The sequence below is a fragment of the Natator depressus genome, chromosome 12 (assembly GCF_965152275.1).
Source record: "Natator depressus isolate rNatDep1 chromosome 12, rNatDep2.hap1, whole genome shotgun sequence".
NCBI classification, from domain to species: Eukaryota; Metazoa; Chordata; order Testudines; family Cheloniidae; genus Natator; species Natator depressus.
The window spans coordinates 18,396,430-18,423,050 of NC_134245.1; the positions used below are offsets into that span (position 1 = coordinate 18,396,430).

Consider the following 26,621-nt stretch of genomic DNA (forward strand, 5'->3'; position numbering starts at 1 on the left):
GATCTTGGCCCAATCCGCCTTGAGCTTGAGGATGACCCGCAGAATGATCGGAATGGAGGGACATGTACAGAAAACCCAGGGGACATCTGCAATGGAAAGCGTCGGAGAGGGAGACCAGACTGAGGGTCCCACCCCCAGTAGCACAATAGGCGACACTTTCTGTTTTCCTTCGTTGCAAACAGGTCAATCGCAGGGATGCCCACAGTGTTCCCTCTAATTTTTCCCATGCATGTACAGAATGAATTTTGTTATGTGAACCAACATGGAGAGGATGTGACACACATCACCTCCATACTGATGCACACAACATCTTTCATGTGGTGGGAGTGGGGCCGAGGGCTCAGGCTGGGGGTGAGGTTCTGTGGTGGGGTCAGGGATGAGGGGTTTCGGGTGCCCAGGGGCTATGGCGGGGAGAGAGGACTGCCCCTAGCTCTCTCTCCCCGCAGCAGCACCTGGGCTGGGGGGGAAATGCGCCTTTCCCCCTCCTGCAGCAGGGCTGGGGCTGCGGCAGAGGGACCTCTACCCCCGGCAGGTCTGGGGCTGAGGCTGCGGTATAGGCGCCTCTCCCCCGGTTGCAGCAGGTCCAGGCTGGGGCTGGGTTGGGGCTGAGGGAGGGGCACCTCTGCCACAGCAGGTCCGGGCAGGGACTGGGTTGGTTTGGGGCCACGAGAGAGAGACGCCTCTCCCCCAGCCGCAGCAGGTCTGGGCTGGGGCTGGGCCGAGGGAGGGGCACCTCTCCCCCGGCCGCAGCAGGTCTGGGCTGGGGCTGGGCCGAGGGAGGGGCACCTCTCCCCCGGCCACAGCAGGTCCGGAGCTGGAGGAAAGGCATCTCTCCCCACTGCAGCCCTGAGCGCCTGTGCAGTGCTTACTAGGCTGCTGTACGGCTCCGCAGCTTAGAGGGAACTTAGGCTCCACATTGCGAAGACGACCCAGAGAACACTCTCTTCCCATGCTCCTGAGTCTGCCGCTTAAACAATTTACAAATTGAATAGCGCTCTGTAAAGTGTAGGCTTTGCCAAGACAAAGCAAGCATGCGTGAGGGGGTCACTGTTGGGGATCACCCCTCCACCTGAAGGACAGTGTTTAAACCCTGATGAGAGCGTCACCGGGGAACATTACGTATCAACACTGAATACGTACAATAAGCTAGGCTAAGACGAAATGTGCGGTGGTGAGACTACAACCACACAGCTCCAACTCCAGTCGCGGGCGGTGAGAACGAACTGAGGGGAGGTTGGACAGTGCCGCTTCACATAGCCTGGGGAGGGGACACAGCTATGAGGCACAAGTGCCACCCCCTACAGATACTTCTAGGCAAAAGTCTCTGGCATGCTGGGCATGCACACACCTCAGTGGAGTACACATCTGCATCTAACCAAAGAATAAAAATGTTTATGAAGTAAATCACATGGTATTCATTTGGCATTTTGTTTAATACAATCTTTGTGGTCCTTTTAGTAGGGCAAATCAGAGCCACCCGGTAAGAACTGTTATGCCTGTGCAGGAGTTTGTCTACTGCAATTCAGTTCCAGCATGCACAGAGATGGGAGATGAAAGAGGGTTGAACTGAACAATGAAACAGTATTATGTCTCCCGCCCCCTTTTCCTTTTTAATTCCCTCTTATAATAATCCGGATGACCGCCCCCACAAACTGCCACCCTTATGACGACAACGCATTCTGGTATAGCAGTGTAACACTCTCACAGATTAAGGAATAACCTTTGCTGATAATCTGATTTATCGCTAATTTTGTATTTTCACTCCTTAGGAATGCTCCGAAGCCACTACACCCTTGAGATCATTATATCAGAACTGTCTTTTTTTCCAGTACTGTTTCTGACATATGTTGATCCCAGACAATCACGAACTCTATCCACTATTCTTAAATTTTGAGAGTTCCAGATCTATCCATGATGTTACATACTATATGAGCCCTAATAACAAAGGACAACAGGAGCAGGTATAGATGACAAGCCCAGTCAGTCTTAACAGTGAATGTCCTCAATTATTGTTTAATTTCCATCCTGTTGAGTGGGTGCCACAACCATGTTAAACCCTCTCTTAATAAAAAGAACATCAGTGAGAAAATGAAGGGAAAATCACCACTAGTAGCTAACAGTGGGCGGGGGGGGAATTACCAGTATGAAACAAAGATAAAATTACCTGTGACCTCGAATGTCAGACTGATCACATACTCCTCCTAAGGCAATCCTATGGAACTCTCGGCCCAGGGTTTTCGCAACAGATCTTCCCACGCTAGTTTTACCGACTCCAGGGGGACCCACAAAACAAAGGATGGGTCCCTTTAGGTTGTTTTTAAGTTGTCTGACAGCTAAATACTCCAAAACTCTCTTCTTTAACTTCTCCATGGCATAATGGTCATTGTCCAGAAGAATTCTAGCTGCACGAATATCCAGACGATCTATCAAGTATCAAGCACCAAAATAAGATCAGCATAATTTCCGTTTAAAGATTAAAGCATTGTTTCTGAAATGCAATGGATAAAATTTGTTTACTATTATAAATGACCACATTTCAGACTCTTTTCTGAGAACAGCAAAATTACAGTTTTTCCTGCCTTGAAGAATTAAGATTCACCAAAAACACCATAAAGAAAAGAAGTACTTGTGGCACCTTAGAGACTAACCAATTTACACCATGACAGTGTTAAAAATCAATACAATCTCCCCCTTTCCTTTTGTAAAGAAATGTGTTAAAAAGGAAGCTAGATAGATCCTGGTACTGCAATATGGAGCTTTCACCTCTAGGTCATGGGTTCGAAATCTGACCCAGCTTGGTAGCAACAGTTATATGAGACCAGTTTGGTGACCCATATAAAATGAGTTGGTCTCTGTCCAACTGTAGGGACTTGGTTATCACACATCAAAAAAAATCATTATTACGGTCTTGTTGGCAATCTCAGCAGAAAGGTCATGGGCAGCGTCTCCCAAACAGATTATTCTGGGTGGTCTCAAAAGGTTCACAACCCAGGGAAAGAAAGAAAAACATATATGAGATTTCTTTCAGCACATAACTATCTAGACTCGGACATCAATGCACAAATCTTTTGAATATACCTCCAGCCAAAACTCTATAATATGAGACATGAGTTTAAGCTTTGGAATAGAAGCCTTACTTATTTTACCTAAAGTGCCAAATTGTTATTCAGGGGCATAACATATGCATTGGCAAATACACTACCCTCAATAGTAAATCTGACTCAAGTGTGTGAATCTAAACTACACACTTATAAACTGTTATATCCCTCAGAACGCACAAATACAGGCAATTGCAGATGCAAATGATGGTTTATACGTTCACTCAATTCCAGCAACATTTGAAAATGCAATGAAACTCTAATATGAACACAGGCACATCCTGATCTTGCTCTAAGTGGAGTCAATGACAGAATCCCTCAATCTAAATGCAATCAAAACAGATAGCCAAGGCAATGACTGATTTTTAAATTAAGTATCATATACATAATCTTACATCTACACCCACGTTGTACTCAGCCACATGAGATTCAGGCAGTTTTACCTCCAGAATAATTTTCAATAAAGAAATAAACCACATGACTCTAAGGCCCTGACTGTGCTTTTACTTACGCCAACACAAACTAAGAGTAATTTCAATTAAGTCAATGGAATAACAGCAGTATAAAACCAAAGATGGCAGAAGGAAGAGTCCTCTGGAAAGCTTTTAGGGTGTGTGTAGGATGTTTTTTTCCTGTAATGCTTTTACCTTAAGAATAAACGTGCTTACTTAGAAAGTGCTGTGTGGTAACTTGTAACGGCTGGCAATACACTGTTCATAGCCCTCGGAGAGAAAGCAAAGCATGGATCTGGCCTTCAGACAGAATGACTTGCTGGTGATGTCACAGTGTAAGGCAGGGAGCTGTGCAGCCTTAAACCTTCAGGTCAGAAGGGACAGCAGTGGGACAAGTGTCCCTAAACAGAAACACGTGATGACAGGAGACCTTAGAACTGACTGGGAACTACTGGAGTGGACCAAGGATTTGGGGGAGGATGGAGAGGTGGAAGATGCAAGTACAGTTATCCTTAAACTATGACACTCAGAAACAAATGAAGATGGAAAAAGCAGGAGGGACCATTCCAGAAGTGACAAATAAATGTCAAAGATTTTACAGCACTTGCTTTCTACTAGACATAGGCCTGATCTAGGACATCCTTATCCATATCTAACTTTCCCCATGTGAAGAGATTTGGACCAAATCCAGGATTTTGCATGGAGCCCACCTCTACTATCTACCTCCAGTGACCTTGGGCCATAAGCTGTTAAACTCTCTTGAGCAGAGCAAGATTTCAGCAGGTTGGACAGAATGCCTCCAATTATTACCAACTTGTTTTAGGATGCATTAGCGATTCAACAATCAGTACTCTGCCCAAACCAGTTCTGAGCTAATGGGCTACATTGTTAAAGGCTGAAAATGGTGTATTGCAGCTGCCACCTTTTAAGAGAGATAAATTGGAGAGCCTCACCAGTTGTCATCATTAAATTCCACTTTATGTAAGAGTTGAGATTTTACTCCAGTTTCCTGGCCAAATTCCAGACAGCTCCATTTGAATGGTGCATGAAGAGATTCCTTACATATCCCATGCCTATTTCACAGTAATGTGTTAACATTTATAAACCACTGAGTTCCTTGGACAAAAGCTGCCATATAAGTATTATTATTGGCATGAAAAGCAAAGAGGCAGCAACTGGAGAAAAAGCCAGAGAGAATATCTTCTGATAAAGTGCAGCTCTGCCACAGAAAGTGTTTTGACCATGGGCAAATAAATGTGTCAGTTCTGAGACACTATATATACACACTACATATTCCTTTATGATGAAAAATATTTTACATTTAAAATGCATATACATTCCCTTTAAGAACCACATGACATTTTCTTAAAAAGCCACCACAGTATTGAGCCACTAAAGGGGCAAAAATACTAGTATAATTGTATTTCTCAGGTTTCTAATACACTCCTGTGAATGTGCATATAGGCACAGGATGTATGTGTACATACAGTACACTGCATGCCTGGATTGCAAAGCCAGCACATTTGTCCAAGCCATCTCCAGCATGGTGTCATTTGAAAAGTAGAGAAGTAACAGATGTAGTTAAGCATTTCATCAGGAGAATTGATGTGGCTGTGGCTCAAATTGTAAATAAATTTCAAACAACACAGCATGCTTTGAAAACATTTATATTCCCACGCAACTATTAAATATGAAAAAATCAGAGTACTGTATAGTAACATCAATAATGTAGTGAGATGTAGGGCTGTATAGTGTCAAAGTAAATGCAAGTTGATCGTGGTAGCTGAAAGAACCTTGCTAAGGGTATGTCTTCACTACCCACCAGATCGACAGGCAGTGATCGATCCAGCGGGGATCGATTTATCCTGTCTAGCCTAGACGCGATAAATCAACCCCTAAGCGCTCTCCCATCGACTCCTATACTCCAGCGCCGCGAGAGGTGTAAGCAGAGTCAATGCGGAAGCGGCAGCAGTCGACTCACCGTGGTGGAAACACCATGGTAAGTCGATCTAAATATGTCGACTTCAGCTACGTTATTCACGTACCTGAAGTTGCGTAACTTAGATCGATCCCCCCCCCGTGTAGACCAGGGCTTAGTATTTTTTTCAATTTAGTTTTAGAACCACAAGTTTTTATTTAGAAAGATAAAATTCTTTATATTGCAACTGAAATTGTCCTTTTCTAGTTTTCAGTTGACTAACTTTCAGTCACTCTGTATTTAAAAACTAGATGAAATCACTACAAAGAACAACATATATATCACTCAGTCATACTAAAATATCCACTCTGGGCACTAGCCCCATCAGTGTCATCAGCCCAACTTTGTGAATGCATTAGCTGAAAGCTGCTGTAGAATCAGCAAATGGAGCACAGAACTCTAACCTACTAAAACATTTATTAGTAAAAATACTCTATATTCAGCTGAGCAATTCAAAGCAAACTCTCAGGACTTCAGAAGATCAGAACATAAGAAAGGCCCTACTGGGTCAGACCAATGGCCCATCTAGCCTAATATTCTGTCTTCCAACAGTAGTCAGTGCCAGATGTTTCAGAGGGAATGAACAATTTATTGAGTGATCCATCCCCTGTGCACCTTTACAGAGTATTTACTGTACACTCCCTTTTTCCCAATGTAGACTGAAAATATAACATTTGCTCAACACAGACTATTAATTTTAAAGTGCCTTGATCCAAAACAGACTCTGAGAGGCTGACTTTTAAGGCTATGTCCACACTATGAGCTAGAGGTGTGATTCCCATTCTCACGTACACATGCTCAGACTCTCTCTCATCGAGCTAGTGCAGTTATAAACAGCAGTATGGCAACGGTAGTATGGATAGCGGCAGCAGAGGCATGGCTTACCCATACCGAGTACGTACCCACCAGTTTCAGGCAGGTCTGCACTCAGCACATGCCTCCACTGCTGCTGCCAGTGGCACCACGGCTAAACTATACTCATGCTAATGCAACTATCTGTACACGATCAGGGGAACTCATAGCCCTAGCTCACAGTGTAGACGTGGCCTTTGCATTGCAGTCTCAAACTACTAGAATAAACTAACTGTTTCACTTTAACAGGCATCAGCAATGTCTAGGTTTTAGAAACTTTTGATCTCTTGAGTAACACTGTCAACGCAAAAAAAGCTGAATGATTTTCTGATGTTTTAACTATGAACAGCTGATGCAACAGTTTCTGCCTACAGTAATGCTACCATGTTTAACAGCATGTAAATTAGCATGTATTGTAACATGGTTCACCTAAGCCATGAGTGACCCACATTCTGCTGTTTATACCATACAGAACATGTTCTGGAGTAAGACTGTCAACTGTTCTCCTATTGGAACCCTGATGAAAACAAGATATACATCACATGGAGCTCTCTCAGTAACCAAATATTTAAATAAAAATTCAGAAAGGAAACAGATTTCTTTGTCAAACTTCTGGGAGGTTCCTACAAAAATGTTGAAACACAATTACGTTACAAAACAGTAGAAACTACCTTGTCAGGCTTCATTTAAATCAGTGGCTCTCAACCATTCCAGACTACTGTACCCCTTTCAAGAGTCTGATTTGTCCTGCATACCCCCAAGTTTCACCTCATTTAAAAACTACTTGCTTACAAAATCAGAAATAAAACAAAAAAAGTGTCCCAGCACACTATTACTGAAAAATTACTTACTTTCTCATTTTTACCATAGAATTATAAAATAAATCAGTTTGAATATAAATATTGTACTTACATTTCACTGTATAGTATATAGAGTAGTATAAACAAATCATTGTCTGTATGAAATTTTAGTTTGTACTGACTTTGCTAGTGCTTTTTTGTAGCCTGTTGTAAAACTAGGCAAATATCTAGATGAGTTGATGTACCTGCTTGAAGACCCCTACGTATCCCTGGTTGAGAACCACTGATTTAAATAACAGACCTATTTCCTCAGCTGTTTGCATATCTTCAGTGGTGCTTAAAGCAACAAGGAGACACACAAGGCAAAACCACGTTGGCTTCAGTTCTTCATAAAGAAGTCATCTGGTCTAAAGTTTTGCTGTTTTGGGGTGGGAGGGGTTGTTTAAGGGAAATGAGTGAGTGCCAAATGTAAATTCATTAAACAGGCAGAACAGAATATGCTGTAAATTTCTAAGAGAATATCAACAATAATCACTTTAAAAAAATTAACCTACATGCTTTAATGACTTTACAATGTGAAAAATCTAAGGAAAAACAAAATACATGACATCAATAAAAAAAAAATTAGGCAGCGATCAGATCAAATCCTTTCACTCCGTGATCCTCTAATCATCATTTTCCTGATGTACATGTGAATTACATTTATATTTCATAGACACTTGATTCGTTTTACCAGGTTAAGAATAATTTATTTTAAAAACCAAATTAGCACATTAATGGTATTTCTGCTATCAGACCATGCAACAAGAATTTACAAGACAGACCCAGTTAGGTACCACAGTATTTAATTGTCAGATACTTTTCCTGGAATTTCTCTATGACAGACAATCAGCACCAAAGAAGGTCTAACATGCATTTACCTTTTGTACTTTTGTTCCATGGAAGTTCCACCATTAGTTCCAAATAATTTCTGGTCAAGGCATATTCTGGCATTGATGGAGGCATTTTCTTTAATCTGAAAGTACATATATTTAGTAGATGTGTGTATCAAGGAGATGGTAAGTTTGAGCTGAGAGTTTTTCCTCCTGCCACAAAATCTGTATCTGGTACATGGAGGTCCACAGCATTCCTATTTACTACACTGAAACTCTTAATGCTAAGAAATGAAGCAGAGTACTGTTGCATGAATTATAAGATTGTGGGGGGGTTTTCTGATTTGGGTCTGAACTGGAAAAACCTGAACAACGTTTCAGTTCGATTCTAACCAAAACTGAAATATTTCACACACTTTCGCAGAAAGTGAACCAAAAACAAAACAAAAAAAAACCAATGTTTTTGTTTTTAAATGAATATAGCTAAATTTCTAAATGAAACATTGTTTCAAAATGGGTACAATTATTTATTTCAACTTTTTATTTTTTTTTAAAGCGAAAGCTATTTGTCAAATTCCACCTGAATTTGCAAATAGTTATGATGCTCCCAGAAATGTATTTTCTAACAAATTTAATATTTACCAAAAAAATTCACCCAGACCTATTGTGAGTCAAAAACAGCATCTTTGTGTAACTAGCACAAACCCAAGCAGAGGCTCTCCCTCATATTTACATTATATTACATTGATGAGAAATCTCAGAAAAAAAAATATTAACCAGACGTGCCATACTGCTGAAGGTGTCAAAAAAGTCTCTCGTGTTTATGCACCATCTGTGCCCAATAGTCAGGTACCTCCCTGAGCCAAGACTGGGCAGTAGAACTATCACCAAAAGGGAAGGAGGAGGATCGAGGGAGCTACAGGCCCGTCAGCCTCACCTCAGTCCCTTGAAAAATCTTGGGAGCAGGTCCTCAAGGAATCAATTCTGAAGCACTTAGAGGACAGGAAAGTGATCAGGAACAGTCAGCATGGATTCACCAAGGGCAAGTCATGCCTGACTAATCTAATTGCCTTCTATGACGAGATAACTGGCACTGTGGATGAGGGGAAAGCAGTGGATGCGTTATTCCTTGACTTTAGCAAAGCTTTTGATACGGTCTCCCACAGTATTCTTGCCAGCAAGTTAAAGAAGTATGGGCTGGATGAATGGACTACACGGTGGATAGAAAGCTGGCTAGATCATTGGGCTCAATGGGTAGTGATCAATGGCTCCATGTCTAGTTGGCAGCCGGTATCAAGCGGAGTGCCCCAAGGGTCGGTCCTGGGACCGATTTTGTTCAGTATCTTCATTAATGATCTGGAGGATGGCGTGGACTGCACCCTCAGCAAGTTTGCAGAGGACACTAAACTGGGAGGAGTGGTAGATACGCTGGAGGGTAGGGATAGGATCCAGAGTGCCCGAGACAAATTGGAGGATTGGGCCAAAAGAAATCTGATGAGGTTCAACAAGGACAAGTGCAGAGTTCTGCACTTAGGACAGAAGAATCCCATGCACCGCTACAGACTAGAAACCGAATGACTAGGCAGCAGTTCTGCAGAAAAGGACCTAGGGGTTACAGTGGACGAGAAGCTGGATATGCGTCAGTGTGCCCTTGTTGCCAAGAAGGCTAACGGCATTTTGGGATGTATATGTAGGGGTATTGCGAGCAGATCGAGGGACGTGATCGTTCCCCTCTATTCGACATTGGTGAGGCCTCATCTGGAGTACTGTGTCCGGTTTTGGGCCCCACACTACAAGAAGGATGTGGAAAAATTGGAAAGCATCCAGCGGAGGGCAACAAAAATGATTAGGGGACTGGAACACATGAGTTATGAGGGGAGGCTGAGGGAACTGGGATTGTTTAGTCTCCAGAAGAGACGAACAAGGGGGGATTTGATAACTGCTTTCAACTACCTGAAACGGGGTTCCAAAGAGGATCTAGACTGGTCTCAGTGGTAGCAGATGACAGAACAAGGAGAAATGGTCTCAAGTTGCAGTGCGGGAGGTTTAGGTTAGATATTAGGAAAAACTTTTTCACTAGGAGGGTGGTGAAGCACTGGAATGCGTTACCTAGGGAGGTGGTGGAATCTCCTTCCTTTGAGATTTTTAAGGTCAGGCTTGACAAAGCCCTGGCTGGGATGATTTTGTTGGGGATTGGTCCTGCTTTGAGCAGGGGGTTGGACTAGATGACCTCCTGAGGTCCCTTCCAACCCTGATATTCTATGATTGTAATTTCCTATTTTAATAAAGAGAAATAGATGCCCAGAAGCCAAAAGTGTTCCGTAGTACAGTGTTTTTCAAAGTTCAGGTCACGACCCAGTACTGCACTGTGGCATGTAAGGCACTGGGTCGCCTTGCTCAGCAACCAGGGACCCTAGCGGCTCTGGTCAGCACCACTGACTGGGACATTAAAAGTGCCGTTGGTGGTGCTGCCCAGCTAAGGCAGGCTAGTGCCTACCTGTGCCGACACCGCGTTGCGCCCCAGAAACAGCCAGTGGGGGGCCACGGGGCTCCATGTGCTGTCCCCGCCCCGAGCACCGGCTCCGCACTTGCTGAGGGGGGCGGTGCCTGTGGGCGAAAGCCGCACGGAGCCGCTTGCGTGCCCCCTCCTAGGAGCTGGACCTCCTGCTGGCTTCTTCTGGGGTGCAGCATGGTCCATGGTGCCAGTACAGGCAGGAAGCCTGCCTCTGCACCCCGGCTGCATCGCTGACCAGGAGCTGCTGGAGGTAAGTCCGCGCCCCAATCCCCTGCCCCAGCCCTGAGACCCCCCCCAAACCTGGAACCCCTTCCTGATCCCCAAATCCCTCATCCCCAGCCCTACCCCAGAGCTTGCACCACCAGCCCAGAGCCCTGACCCCCTCCAGCACCCCAAACCCCTGCTCCAGCCCTGAGCCCCCCCAACCCCAGAGTCCCTCCCACACCCCAAACCCCTCATCCCCAGCTCCACTGGGTCACGGGCATCAACAATTTTCTTCAACTGGGTCCCCAGAAAAAAAGTTTGAAAACCACTGCCCGACTAGATAGAGCACTTGACTGGGACTCAGGAGACCTGGATTCCAATCCCAGATTGTCCACTGGCCTGCTAGGTGACTTTGGGTAAGTCACTTCACCTCTCCTTGCCTCCTTTTCTCCACTATAAAAGGAGGATAATGAGACTTGCCTTCATTGTAAAGCAGTGAGATCTCCTGATGAAAAGTATTATATATGAGTATTATAGGACAGGCTTGTGGCATCAGCTATTATTAAGGCCTGCCTCAACACTTACAATTATAGGAGATTTAAAGTCAATTAATAAACATTTGAAAACCTCAATATTACAGAGATTTTATCACCTACCTTTTTATTTCTTTTACACAAACTTTAAGAGCTTGCTCTGGCATACTGGATGTTCTAATTTTCTTTTCTAGCATGACAATGTCATCATGATCTTCATCCTCCTCTTCATCTTCTGCAGTCCCTGGAATGTGATTGATCCTCCGAATAGGACGAATAGCTACAACCTAAGAAGTGGAAAACAGAAGCACAGAATGGCGCACAAATATCTTTTGGAAAATAAGCTGTGGCTTAAACTGAAGTCAGCAGCTTGATGCATAATTTATTGGGTGAGGTTCTTTGGCTTATTTTACACTGAAAGTCAGACTAGATAGATAGTTATAATGGTCCCTTCTAGTATTAAAAATCTATGACTTTATTAACCTGTTTTAAATATGATCTCCTGATTATTAAAGTAAAGAAACATATTTCTCTTACGGTACCTGTTTACAAAAATACACTAATTAACCAGCCATACCTATTGGATACTAGAAAACAAGAAAGAAATTTGAAGGTGTTATTAATTATACTTTTAAAAGCTTTGCATTATAGCACACAGTAATAATTGAATAAGACTAATCTTCACAGTGAGTAAATAGGGCTCTTACTTTTTCCCCCTCAATTCCCATAAAAGTAATTGTTCATCATTAAACATGGTTGTATATATACACTACACATGATCATAGCTCATAGAGCTGAGATGTGATCAGACTACCATGTTTTGGAAAACTACAGGTCTCAATGCTTGTTTCACTCATGTATAAAACACCCATTTCAGAAGTAACAATTTTATTCTCATACTGTTGGACAATTAAGGTCACATTCTGAAAGAGGCCTCAACATGAGTTTTAAAACTGTACTCAATTTTTCACTTTTAAAGTTTTAGATAGTGGAAACAGAATTTGCACAAGCCAATTGGGTCATGAAATGATTCTGTTGTTTAAGCCAATTTGGTTTTTTTAAATGTATGTCAAATGTGCTTAAAGCCTTTGCTTAGGTGCTTTAATATGGATTAGTAAAAATCTAAATAAATAGCCATCTTGTATAGAATATGGGATTTGGATGTTTTATACAGGTTATTACCTGGATATGAAAAATTATGGTCACAGAAATTAAATGTGAATGATTGTGGGTTCCATTTTAGATGCCATTTTTGAAAATGAGACCCTATATTTAATTAAATTATTCCTCTCTGCCAAACCATGGAGTGTACTTGAGAAGCCGTGTTTAAAAGTCCATACCCTTTTATCATCATCCTGTTTGGGTTTTCTGGTTTTTTGAAGCAGCTTCAGGCCTTCAATCTGTCTAACAAGCAATGGTATAGTCATCTTGAATCGCTCCTCCAGGCTAACAGCATCTAAAATCTGACAGCAGAAAATGAGAGTGAAAACAGTTAACAGTATTTCTCTGTACCATTTAGAGGATAGTCTATAAGTAACGATAGCGCACAGATTTTCTCTGGGTTAATGATGCATTGTTATCAGAGTTCTGAAGTAGACAGTTTGCAAAAAAATATGAAAGCAGTTTTTAGTAACAGCAGAGTAGAATATAAGGCTCCTATCTCAGATGTGTGAAATGACTTCAGAGTTTGGGTTGTGCTTTGTGTTTGTTGTTAAGAAGGCCACAAAAGAAACTGGAAGTACACAGTGTAAGAGGTGAACAGGGAAAGTAGACAATACATAATGTGTATGTTTCCCAGCACAAGCAGACAGACATGCATAGCTCTGCTCAAACTAGCATGCAAAAAAATAGCAGCACAGCAGGGACAGCAGAGGTGGCTGCTTGAGTTACCCATCCAAAAACAATCCTGCCCAACCCCCTGTGTACATACTCGGGTGACTAGCCGAAGCCACCCCACAGGCTACTGAGGCCACTCAGCTATTTTTAGCACATTATCTCGAGTAGAGCTATGCATGTCTGTCTGCCCAAGATGGAAAGCATCATCCCAGCTACTGTGTAGACATAAACAATGAAAGTAGAGGAAACCTTCAAAAAGAGAGACAAGGGCAGTGTTGCTAGTTGAAATAAATGTGTATTTAATACCTTATTTTCTTTTGCTGACAGGTACCTGCTTTAAAGAAATTCCAGGAGAAAAAGCAGCGAAATTTCTGGGCACAATCCTATGTTACCAAGTTTTAAACACACAACTGAAAAGGTTCAAAGGGCACTATAATTCTAAGGCTAGCATCAAAAGACTTCTACTAATTACTCTGGCATGGCTATGGAACTGGAAGAAAAGGAAAACTGCTCTTATCCTGCCTCTCTTTTTAATGTGCCTCATTAATGAGGTGCATATCCTGCAGCAAACCAGTATCAGCAGTCATTTCTCAATTATTAAACCTGGAGGAAGGACTTAGCCTTCTGAGAAAAACCACGAGATAGATGATCCCTTCCTTCTCCAGCAGTCTCAGAAACCCCGCCTTCTCTCCTCTGGTTTCTTTTCCAATCGCATCTATTACTTCATTTTCATTTTGAATTCCAAGTCTGTTCACACTGATCATGTGAATGTTTGGGCACCACATCTCTTATTAGGCAATGAAAGCTTATAATGGCTTGCTGCCACCCCAAGACAGGACTTGCAACGTTGGCAGGGTTAAAAATGCAGAGATTTACTAATCTGCAGAGATTACTAAACAGCTAGGGGTGTGGCAATGAAGACAACCATGGGCCAATTAGGAGTTCCTATCCCCACACTCAGCAATGCCCTGAAATACATTTAATATCCTCCTCCCCTTCCTGCTGGAGCTGGGTCACTAGGAAAGGTAGGGCCAGGCTCTCACTGCTCCTACAGGCATACCAAAGCCAAAGAAGTACAAGTAACATGACTGCTAGTCTGAAACAGGCAGGTGGATTTCTGAAAAGCCACCTTTTCTACAATCTTCTTGGTGCTGTCTCCTACTCTAGGCTTCCCACTGCATTCAGATGGCCAGGAAGCAAGTAATAGACAGCTGTTGGCTCCCTCCATCGACTCTACTTGCAATGACAACTGTAGGGAGCAGTGCTAAGGACTGCCCTATCTTTCCTTTGCACAAGAACCAGCTGCACTCTGTGCTTCCACTTCAGATCAGTAACTGGACTCCTATTTGGCCTGCCATGAGAGCAGAGAAAGTCTTGCCCTGTCTCACATAGGAGGAGGAACAGCACAATCAGTAACCCAGCTAAACTAGGCCTGAGGCCAACATGGTGTTGATTTACCATCATGACTGTCACGTGAAATGCACCTGCCAGCCCATGGCAGTACAAGCAAAACCTTGTTACTCAGCCCTTCAGTAAACAGAACACATTTGTTTGAGTGATTATGAAGTTATCTAGTAGTGGATTGAACTGTAAGTACTAAACCCTTGGTTCCCCTGGAAGTTTAAGGCAGAAGAATACAGTACCTGTAGCTTTTCTTGGTTGGTTGTGCGGATGATCGAAGTCAGTACATCTGGTAAAGCTTCTCTAGGCAGACTGTCTAAAAGATGTCTCAGCTTAGCAACTGCAGGGACAGACATATCCAACATTTCAACCAGCTGTAAGGAGGAAACAACAAAGTGAGAATAATTTTCAGTATTCCCTGGTGTTTCTTTTTGATGTGAAAAAAAACAGTTGTCCAGATTTTATTATTAAGGTGAACATCCACAAACTGAGAAATAATTGCATCTTTGAAAGGAAGAGATTTCTATTTGCATAACCAAACAGCACTTTTAACAGTCAGCAAAAAGAACTAAAAGGCATTAAATTAACCCCATCTACCAGGACTGTCAAAACTTCAGTTTCTTTGCTTGCTTGTTTGAGACTGTCAAGGTTCCTTCCTCACTCTGAACTCTAGGGTGCAGATGTGGGGACCTGCATGAAAAACCCCCTAAGCTTATTTTTACCAGCTTAGGTTAAAACTTCCCCAAGGTACAAACTATTTTACCTTTTGCCCTTAGACTTTATTGCTGCCACCACCAAGCGTCTAACAGGGAAAGAGCCCGCTTGGAAACTTCTTTCCCCCAAAAATCCTCCTAAACCCTACACCCCCTTTCCTGGGGAAGGCTTGATGAAAGTCCTCACCAATTTGCATAGGTGAACACAGACCCAAACCCTTGGATCTTAAGAACAATGAAAAAGCAATCAGGTTCTTAAAAGAAGACTTTTAATTGAAGGAAAAGTAAAAGAATCACCTCTGTAAAATCAGGATGGTAAATACCTTACAGGGTAATCAGATTCAAAACATAGAGAATCCCTCTAGGCAAAACCTTAAGTTACAAAAAGACACAAAAACAGGAACATACATTCCATTCACCACAGCTTATTTTATCAGCCATTTAAACAAAACAGAATCTAACGCATATCTAGCTAGATTACTTACTAAGTTAAGACTCCATTCCATTTCTGTTCCTGGCAAAAACAACACACAGACAGAGAGAACCTTTGTTTCTCCCCCCCTCCAGCTTTGAAAGTATCTTGTCTCCTCATTGGTCATTTTGGTCAGGTGCCAGCGAGGTTATCCTAGCTTCTTAATCTTTTACAGGTGAAAGGGTTTTTCCTCTGGCCAGGAGGGATTTTAAAGGTGTTTACCCTTCCCTTTATATTTATGACAGAGACAGACCAGGCCTGATGCTGCTTAACTTGTGAAATTTAACAAGATCACAGCCTAGGTGCTGCAGTTAAATAATCCCAGGCATTTTAGTAGTGCTGTGCATCGGAGCTATGTAAATCTTAAATGCACCTTAATATAATAGTTCTGACGGAACAAACTTGACTATTGACCCTAAATATTATTATAGTTCTTAGTGCTTTCCTCAACCTCTTTTATTCAGTGTTAGAAAGGAAGAAAGCACAAAAACTCTCTCATTCACATTGTACCAGATCTTTTTGATCCCATAAAATGTGATTAGAACAGTTATGATACTTTCTCTGACATCTCAGATTTGTGCATCCCTCGGACAAAATAATATCTATGTAGTTGTTTTTTTGTTTGATTTTTATTTTTGTTTTTTATGGTTAAGGGGCAGTACCTTAACCAGACTTTTAATAATATTCTCGTTACAAATAGAACAACTTAAAGCTTACTCCGACACATGACAACAGTCAAGTTTGTTCCGTCAGAACTATTATATTAAGGTGCATTTAAGATTTACATAGCTCCGATGCACAGCACTACTGAAACACCTGGGATTATTTAACCGCAGCACCTAGGCTGTGATCTTGTTAAATTTCACAAGTTAAGCAGCATCAGGCCTGGTCAGCACTTTGGTAGAAGACAAAAGAACGCAAAAGTGCTGCAAGCAGTACTCTCAGCAATTTGGTTACTGGCACTCTTGAGTGAACTGAACCAGCACCCCAGTTTGGCAATATTGAGTACTATATTCCTGGTAAGTGACATCTTTTGAATGAGATATAAAATAAAATTTCTGATTATTTGTGGTCACTAAGAGTTCCATTACACTTTCTGCTGGGCATCGAATGGCAGGTCTGGGTTTCCAACATGGAAGTCCTGGAGAAGTCCGGTTTTGTCAGCATCAAGGCTCATTTGATCTGCACCCACTTGAGATAGACTGGCCACACAGTCCGTATGCCTGAGACCCATTTATCAAAACAATTCTTGTATACCAAATTAAGCTCTGGCAATCGTAAGCATGAAGGGCCGATGAAATGCTTCAAAGACACCCTGAAATAAAATCTGTGCGAACAAAAATTTCTGACTCGACCTTTGAGCAACTGGCGATTGATCGTATTGCATGGTACCATGCAACAAGGATGCATGTCCATAACTTTGAGAAGAATTCTGTTGAGCAGCTGGAAATACAGAGCCAGGCATAAAAACAGCATGCAACTCATGCACCACAACTAGGCAAATGACTGTGGCCAGTGTGGTAAATTCTGTTCTTCTTGAATCGATCTATGGAATCACCCAAAGACCCATTAGTACAAACTAGGATTGTCAATGTCGTCCTCGAAATCAAGATGACCAGCATCACCACCACCACCACACCTTTTGCAAGACATTATGCATATGCTACCAACAGGGTTGGCATAAGAACAGAAATTGATTCTACAGCTTTACTATCAAAGACTTATTATTTATCCAGTGTCTGGAAGTGTAGTAGGCTCCTTCACAGAATACAAAGAAGACACAGTCCCCGCCTCAGAGAGTTTACAATCTAAATTCAGTCAAAAATTAAACAGAGGAAAGGGATAAACATACAAGCAAGTGAAGTATATCATGTGTCTTGTTATTGCATAATTTTGGGGGGTGAAAGACTACATGTTTAGTTCTGCTCTTTTCTTTCTGCTCGTCTGCTTCTTCTAGCCATGTTGTCCAAGATCCACACCCCGCCTCTTTTAAAACAATACTTTCCTTCTCTACCTTCCAGTCATTTCTATCCAGGTTTCCATCCTAGATTTTCAAACGAGGAGGAGGATTACATCATGAGGGAATAAACCAAGGGAAAAAAACAAGTCAATCTTAAAATATTTTCAATAGTTCTATGAATCTGGCGTATCTAAAGGTAGGTTGGTGGGAGTAAGCTTCAGCTGCTGAAGTCCAGCAGAACTAGTCAAGAGAAGACTTCCCTGGCAGCCAGGCAAGACTGTAGAGGATGGGGTTGGAGGGGTTGCCATAGAGCAGTGAGAGTCACTGCTGACTTCAGTATGCCCAGGGCTCAATATGCCTGCTCAAACATATCCTTTTCTTTTAGCAGAGCTCATAGAAAGGCTCAAAAAGACATGCTGTAGCACACAGATATAAAACATTTTTAAATGTCCACAGTATCTGTTTGCTAGACTTGATGTCAAAATCTAGAATCATCACGGACAAGAAAACAAAACCAATTCTCCCATTTCTGGGATAAGCAAAACACTTTAGACCCCAGTGCTCCTAGTGCAACCTATAGGAAGTTGTTGCAAGCTGGGGGAGAAGTTAAGCTAAGTCTTTTTCTTCTATTTAGTTTTTCCAATTTATTTATTTTTCTTTCAACAAACCTACTCAACATACTTTTTCTCCTTCTGTAAATGGAGTCTGCTAAGACACTAGCACTCACTTCATTCAAATTCTTCTACCAAACACTTCTCCCATGGTGCCCACAAACGTAAAAACAATAATTAAAAAATAACCACCCACTTTATACTGTCAATGCCACCTGTGGAAATCAGGCCTTCACCAAGGCCTAATCTGAAGACAACATGACTATTCAGTTGCAATTTGGCTAAGAGTTCTTTTATTACTCGAATGATGCAGGAGATGGAAAGAATCCTGCTCGACTCTCAGAGGAAATTAGATATGGAAATCTGTGTAAAACAATGAATATGGAACCCCACAATGCCATTTTTCATTGCTTTCCAGGAAAGAACCACACTTTAATACCACCAGCTGTGAGCCTCCATTATCACATTCCATTCCATTCCAAAGACAGCACCTCCAGCAACCTAGTGCCTCTGAACACTAATCTAGCCAACATCTTTTTTTGCAGTGTCCAAGTATTCCTTAGCTATGTCTGATCCAAGCGCTAGATTCACCAAAGGACTTTGTCTCTTCACTCCCAGAATCAAGCCCCACTGGGATTCATAAAACCCACACTTAGCTGCCGCCAAACCCTGTAGGCACCTACATTTTTGCAGTAAAAGTTCTCCCGGTGTCTATGTTTCTGCCTGTGCATATGTGCACTGCAGCTCCCATCCAGGTATCCAAACACCTAAACCCCACAGCAATGCATGAATCAGGGAAAGATGGTGTTCCTCTGCCTCAATTGCCTCTGAGACCCAATCCGGATCCCACAGCAGAGCTAACACGCAACAGCTGGTGGGGGAAGAAGGAGGACCTCCCTCATAACTTTTAGACCAGTTGTCAGGGTACTCACCTGGGTCAAGGAAGACCCCTGGCTCAAGTCCTCCTCTACCTGCGGGGAGCATGGATCTGAACAGGGATCTGCCACCTCTCAGTTGAGTGCCCTAACCACTGGGCTGTAGGATTTTGTGATGTGGGGCTTCCTCAGTCTTTCCTATTGAAGCGGTCCATTGTGGATAAATAGTTTAAGAGTCACTGGAACAGGAAAACTGGACCCTGGGTCTCCCACCTGCCAGTGAGTGCTCTAACCACCAGGCTGCAAACTCATTCTCATGCTTTTTCTCTTTCTCCATCTCTCTCTGGCCCAATGATTCTTTCATTATTTAGTCACAGTAGAGACTAAGGGAGCCCCACATCAGAATATTCCACAGTGGACTGGCTAGGCCACTCAACTGAGAAATGAGACACCACTGTTCAAATCTCTTCTCCCCCACAGGTGGACAGGGGACTTGAACAGGGCTCTCCCACATCAAGAGAGGGTTTGTAGCTAAGAATCTCAAGCAGAGGCAGATGCCTCCCTGCAGCCTGGATTTAGGCACTGACCTCTCTGAGAGAGACAGAGAGATGCCCTCTCTTTGGCATCTCACATCAGCTAGCTCAGCCAGGGAGCCACCTAGCATGCTGGCCCTTGTTAATCCTATTTATTCTGAGTATGAAGTGTTGTTGTAGCTGTATTTGGTGCCTTAAAATAAGAGAACCATCTCCTTCCATTCATTGTATAGGAAGCCTGAGCATTTAAACTCAGGCTTTGAGAGTCCCAGTGATTTTCTAAGCACCTTTTAGTTAGGCATGGTGATGTATCGCCACACCTAAGTTCCTTTGTGAATCTGGGCCCAAGTAGTGAATAAGGGCTAGGCCTACTTAATGTTCAAGAAAGTCTGTGATTTTGTCTTGAGATAACATAGGCGTTGTTATTTCCTGGTAAATGACCTAGTCCCAAACCTTGTAACAAACTGTGCATAGCACAGGATGTTCCCACATGGAACTCAGAATAGGATCAGGATCTTAGCATATAGGATCTTTCAAACCACTTGTTTTATAGCAAGAGGGTTTAAGGCAGGGGTCTCAAATTCAATGTACCTTAGGGCCAATGCCAGTCCTCAAATCCTCCCAGAGGGCCAACGTCACTCATGCTGCCCAGAACCCGCCCCCCCAAACTCTGCCCGCCACCTGCCTAAGGCTCAGGGAGGGGCCGACAGCCACTGGAGCGAGCGCACAGGAAGTTGCTCAGCTCCGCAGTACTGTGCTGCTGGTGGTGGGCGGGGCCCCGGGCGGGTATGGGGAGCACCCAGGATCGGCAGCAGGGCCAAGGGAGAGACCCGGCCCCAAAATTGCTGGAGACCGGCGGGCCACACTGGAGAGGTTCTCAGGCCGCAGATGGCCCGTGGGCTGGGAGTTTGAGACCCCGATTTAAGGACAAGGCAATACTCAAAATACAAACTTACTAAATATAAACAAAAACATTTCTAGAACAGGGGTCTTCAAACTTCATTGCACTGCAACCCCCTTCTGACAACAAAAATTACTGCACGACCCCATGAGGGGGGACCGAAGCTTGAGCCCACTCAAGCCCCGCCACCCTGGGGGGGATGGAGAGGGAGCCAAAGCTCCATCTCCCCAGGCCAGGGGGCCGGGAGCAAAGCCAAAGGGCTTCAGCCCCGGGCAGGAGGCCTGTAACCTCAGCCAGCCCTGGCAAGCCCATTAAAATGGGATCCCGACCCACAGTTGGAGAACCGCTGTTCTAAAATATTAAAGCAACTAACCTGTACTGCATATTTGTAGAACTCTTCTGACAGCTCTCCCAATTCCTCCTCAGATTTAGTCTGGTTTGTAAATTGTTCGAGTCGGTCCAACTGTTGGACCTCAGCAATGGGATATGGTTTTTCTTTGAGCAACTGCAAGATTTGAAATCTGCAGAGGCCAGTAATTAGCAAGGTGTAATGTGGTTTAGGCCAGTTGCTGCCAACCACCTGAACTGCCAGTGCAGCAGTGCCAATCCTGAAAACATTCCAAAAATTCATGTTATTTGCAAGCATTCAGCTGAGCATTTTACCCCAACAATCAAACTAATTTACTTCCAACATTTATATATCAAAAATTCATACTGCATTAAAAAGAAATCAAACCGAAACCTCAAGAAATAATAACCACAATAAACATAATTTAGGGCCCAAACCTGCATACACGTATAACTTTATGAATGAGTCCAACTGAACTCAGTGGGAACTCATGTGCTTTAAATTTACTTGTGTGTGTAAGAATTTGGAAGACTGAGGTGTTGCATTTTAATATTTAAGTTCTTTGAGAGGGAGTCTGGGCCTTAGTACAATCACATGCTATTGTAAGTCAGGTGCTACTCCATTTAAGGTCAATGGAATTACACTGGTATAAGTGACCTAAGTAACTTAACATTGTCTGTAAAGTTACATTTACGGAACAGATTAAAACAAAACGATGGCTCTTGCAACAAAAAAGTGGGAGTAGGCCCACTAATATCAATGGGCTATATACCTTACACTTATGTACAAGTCGTCCCAATGGATGCAACCTATTTTGCTCATGAGACAACTCATGTAACTAAAGTATTCAGGTGTGTAAGGGTTTGCAGGATCCGTTCCAATCACATTACTCATTTGAATAAGAATAAGTCACGAATAAACACCATATTCTTTCAATGACCCAGGATTAATTTTTTGCAAGTTTCAGTTGAAAAAAAAATAATGATTTTATGTTCTTCTATCCCTCCTCTAATATTTTGCCATTCTCTTTCCAACCAGTAGTAGTGTAAGGGGCACCAGGCGGGGGACCAGGCCTGGGGCAAGGAGGCCCGGACAGAGGGTGCGTGGGTGAAGGAGGCAGGGGTTGAGAATGGTGGTGGCCTGGAAGGAGTGAGTGTGGTGGGGAGAAAGCAGGAAATAGGGTACCCAGGTGGGGTGGTGGCGGCGAGGGCAGGGAATGAGAGAGCCTGGTACAAGCCGGGCAGGAAGCGTGCGGCCGCGGCAGCAGGGCAGGGGATGCCCGGCTGGGCAGGGGGGGCATGGCAGGAGAAGAAAGGCAGGGAGAGGATGTTGGAGCCCCGCCGGGCAGGGTGTATGAGGTAGAGGGGGACCGGGCGGGCAGGGGGAAGAGGCAGGGATGGGGATGGGGGAGCCCGGCCGGGCAGAGGGGGGGATCTGGGGGCCCGTCCGGGCAGGGGGGTATCCGGGGGGCCCGGCCGGGGCCGTCCCGGGGCCCTCACCGGTGCAGGGAAGGCAGCTCGTCGTAGTCGGAGGCGGGGTCGCTGGTGTTGGGGATCACCCCGATGATGGTGCTTTTCAGCGAGGTGCCTTTCAGCAGCCGGCTCCGCACCAGCTGCATGTTCCGCGGCGAGTCCACGCTGCTGCGCATGGTGGAGCCAGGCAGCAGGACCCCCTCGTGGGTGAGCAGCAGCGGCAGGCGGCTGGGGATCTGGATGGCGCTGCCGGAGGCCATGGCCGGGCGCCGCCGGGGGAGCAGGGCCGCAGCCGGGCAGGGCACAGTCCACAGCGCCCGCTCGCCACGCTACGGGCTGCGGGCAGGGACAATCAGCAGCCGCTGAGCGCTTCGTGCTGCCACCTGCTGGGCGCTGCCGCTGCTGCAGCCAATGCACAGACTCAGCCACCCGCCCAGCTCCCTGGGAGCCCCCATAGCCGAGTGGTCATGACCAGGGGCGGCTCTAGCAATTTTGCCGCCCCAAGCAGCCGCCGCCGAATTGCCGCCGCCCCAACAGCTGGAAAGCTGGTGGCTGGAGCCGGCCCTGGTCATGACCGTCAATGCAGAGACAAGCAGGACACGCGTAAGAAATACACATTCAGGGAATGACATTAGTATTAAAATAATGCATAAAGTGAATCATGTTATAATTAAATGCGCAGTAGTAAGTAAAATAACGCACACAATACGTTATACCAAGTGTACATTGTATAATTAATACAACGAATGGCAATACCATATTAAAATCACTATTAATTAGGTAATATGTAGGGTGGTGATGTGTCAAAGTCCTGGGGAGATTTCAATATGAAATGAGCCAAAGTGCTAAAAAACAAATGTTCACACAGTTTTAACCAAAAATTAAAAAAACTTTGCCTCCTTTCCCACCCACCCCCAAATCGCAGGCTGGACATTTTTACTTTCTTCAGAATGGCCAGTTTTCCAAGAAAACAAAAAAAAAAATCATTTTACATGTTTTGATTAAGGAAAAAACAATCCTCCTCTGAACAAATGTCTGAAAATCCTAATTTTGAAAATGTCAGGGTTTTCACTAAGACTCTACGACGCTGACAGAGCAGCCAACCTGTGTATGATGCATAACAATTTAACAGGAGGCATTACAGTTGAAACCACACAATTAACTTGTGTGTGCATATCAAAGAAATGTTAATCAGGCTAATAATTTCCAACACATTACTTCGTATTGTTAAGAATCAAATAATAGTTGCTACATGTATTTTTACGTGTTTACCTATATCTTTTGTTGGAAGTTTAACAATGTGATCTAGTTAGCTTGCAAACACTAAATCCTGTTCCTGTCTTATGATTCTTTATTACTCAATTCTATAGATTCAGAGATCAAAAAGATCTATTAACATCTAGATGGAGCTTGTGGAGTAATAATATGTCCTCATTTCTCTTTGAAACTTGTGATTTCACACCGTAAACTACCTGTCAACTGTTTTGATAGTTTGAATGGCTATTGCTAACTGCATTGTCTGAGAAAGGACCCATTAGGTAGAGATCAAACTGTCAGCTTGCTTTCATCAAAGCCCACATGGTGGAGTTACCTGTGAGTGTCCAGTTTGCTTCAACTATAAAAGAATCTTCTAGCCTGATCCTTTTTATCTCAGATCTACTTAAACTCTGACAGGGAAAGACTAAGCCACAGGATGGCTTACTTAGCCACAAGATTAAGCCACAATCCAGGTTTACTTTGTATTTATCCTGGAATTCTATGGAAGAATTTGAACAAATTCTACACCTGGATTGCCTATTGGAGTATAGCCTTTTAAATTGATTCCAGAAAGACTTTAACAAATCAGCAGCCTCATCATCTTTGCTATGAAACTGACCAGGGGCTTTACACACATTTGTATGTATATTGATCTCTTAACCATATATAACTTTCTTTTATTAATAAAACTTAGATTTAGGATTGGCTGTAAGCATGTATTTGGGTGAGATCTGAAATATTCATTGAGATGGGCAATGTGTCTGTGCCTCTGGGACTGGCAGAACTTTAAGTATGGCAAATAAGGTTTTCAGTAACCCCTCAGTATATTAGACTTGGCTGTCTAGATAGGAGCAGAGGGCTGGATTGCCTAAAGGGGACAGTATTTGACTTCTGGTTAACCAGTGTGGTATTACAGAAGCTGTTTTGCTACTGGCTTGGTGAATCTAATTATAGAATAAACCACCAGTTTTCAGGATTGTCTGCCCTATTTCTTGCAGCCTGCCCTGAGTTGGCATTCTAAGCATGGCCTATCCAGGCAGCATGATCACAGACCCTGAGCCAGGAAATCAATTACACAGGCTGTCTATTGACTAATAGAGGTAGTATAGCTTAGTGGACAGATCAGAGGGTTGGGACTGTGGGCAGGGCCAGCCTTAGGTAAAATGGCAGCCTGGGCAAACTTTTAGTTTGGCACCCCATTCCCTCTGACCTCCACAACCTACCCTTTTAGCACTCACATTGCACTAGTAGTAAAAGCAGAATAAAAAAAAAATGCACCATGGTTAGCAAAAGGAAATTATGTGTAGGTATTTAAATGGTGCAGCAGACATGTGGAAAGACCCGGGTTTCAAAGTAAAGTGCTGCTTTTTCTATTTTATAATTGTGGGTCACATCACTTAATGCCATACCTCACATCTGCCAAACTTGCAAGTAGCTTCTAGTCTTGAAGCTTTCTGAGTGTTGCTACAGCTGTCTTGGCCACCAGATGTCAGGCCAGCACCTACAATTAATTTATATTGTTTTTGTTAAAGGGAGACATAAAGGGAGACAAAATGTACTATAAATATATGGTCTAACATGGCGATGGAAGTTTATACAAACAAGATATTGTCTTATGAACCGTCACACTTAACAGAAGTGACTCCTCTGTTTCATGGTCTCTTGCTCACTCTTATTATGGATTTCAGAGTAGCAGCTGTGTTAGTCTGTATCCGCAAAAAGAAAAAGGAGTACTTGTGGCACCTTAGAGACAAACATTTTTATCTGAGCATAAGCTTTCGTGAGCTCACGAAAGCTTATGCTCAGATAAATTTGTTAGTCTCTAAGGTGCCACAAGTACTCCTTTTCTTATTTTGGACTAAATCCTGCCCTATGCTGTTCAGGTGTGCAAAGGGCACAAGGAGCCTCTTTTCTTATGCAAGTAGCAGGACAGGAATTCTCTCAAGTGCTCAAGACAACCCTGAAATGTACTGATGACCCATGCACCACCTCTTGTGCAAAGTGAGGGCCCATGGGTTAAACAAGTTATCCAGCTTCCCAGCAGGCGAGTCTAGACAGCACTAGTTGGAGGAACACTGCAACTGCTAAAAGAAGCCACAAAGTGCAGTACTACACAAGTACATCCCTTCAGCCATCCCCATGGAATCCTGACCTGGCCAATAGGAGGTCTTTTCCAGAGGAAAAATGAATCTATGTTCCCCTTTCCTGTGCCAACTAGTCCATGATTTAGTTATACACAATAAAAAAATCCTTCGAGGTTTTCCACAGAGCCCACTATATGCTGAGACTGGACTCTGCGTCTTAACAAGTGCTAGGATCAGGGCCTTATTGTACAACATTTTGATTTAAGGAACTCCAGATCTTTCAGGAAATAACTGCACTCACTCTCTTCCCTCAGTTATTGCCACTCTTGTTCCATATTTCCAGCTACTATTTTCTTTCACTAGAAACAAATCCCTAAAAATAAATGTGAAGAAAAGAGAAAGTGCAATAAGGCCCATGTGGCTTGTTTTTCATCAGCATTGCATTGGCCTCTCAAGGCCTACTGATGCAATGTTGGTATATGACAAGCTTTGGCCCCGATCCCACAAAGTTCCATTAAAATGAGTGGTCCAAGCTCCCAGATAAGATTGTTGGATTGGGCCCTTGAAATGCCTCACTCAGCATGTTCTTTGCTGATGTAAAAAAAAATGCAATGTCAAAATGCCTGTTACCTCACCCCTTGTTAATTACTGACTTTGATAGTGTACTTTGAACTACCGCTTTTCTGTACAGAGGTAAAATCTCAGTGGTAACAGAAATGTTTATACTAACTGATGTCTTACAAATTTGCTGCAATAGCCACAGTGCAAACTAACTTGTTTAGCCACAGTTTATTAACCTCTTCTTAGCAATCTTGCATTCAACTTGAAAATGCCAAACTAAAAGGACATATTT

At 43.3% G+C, this 26,621-nt stretch overlaps 1 protein-coding gene across 3 annotated transcripts in view; it reads right to left on the minus strand.

The window, feature by feature from the left end:
- The window catches only part of LONP2 (lon peptidase 2, peroxisomal), an 89,307-nt gene extending 66,525 nt beyond the window's left edge, over positions 1–22,782 (minus strand). Inside the window, exons 1-7 of one of the 3 annotated variants that reach the window (XM_074968647.1) lie at positions 22,455–22,782; positions 20,980–21,214; positions 14,784–14,915; positions 12,645–12,767; positions 11,428–11,591; positions 8,101–8,195; positions 2,165–2,423 (exon numbers count right to left, since the gene is read on the minus strand). In XM_074968647.1, the coding sequence (XP_074824748.1) occupies positions 2,165–2,423; positions 8,101–8,195; positions 11,428–11,591; positions 12,645–12,767; positions 14,784–14,915; positions 20,980–21,214; positions 22,455–22,687 (1,241 nt within the window). In that variant the 5' untranslated portion in view covers positions 22,688–22,782. Of the gene's footprint in view, positions 1–2,164; positions 2,424–8,100; positions 8,196–11,427; positions 11,592–12,644; positions 12,768–14,783; positions 14,916–15,739; positions 15,792–20,979; positions 21,215–22,454 lie in introns of those variants that run through there. The other 2 variants (XM_074968649.1, XM_074968648.1) reach the window with 2 other exon arrangements.
- Positions 22,783–26,621: the final 3,839 nt, after the last annotated feature.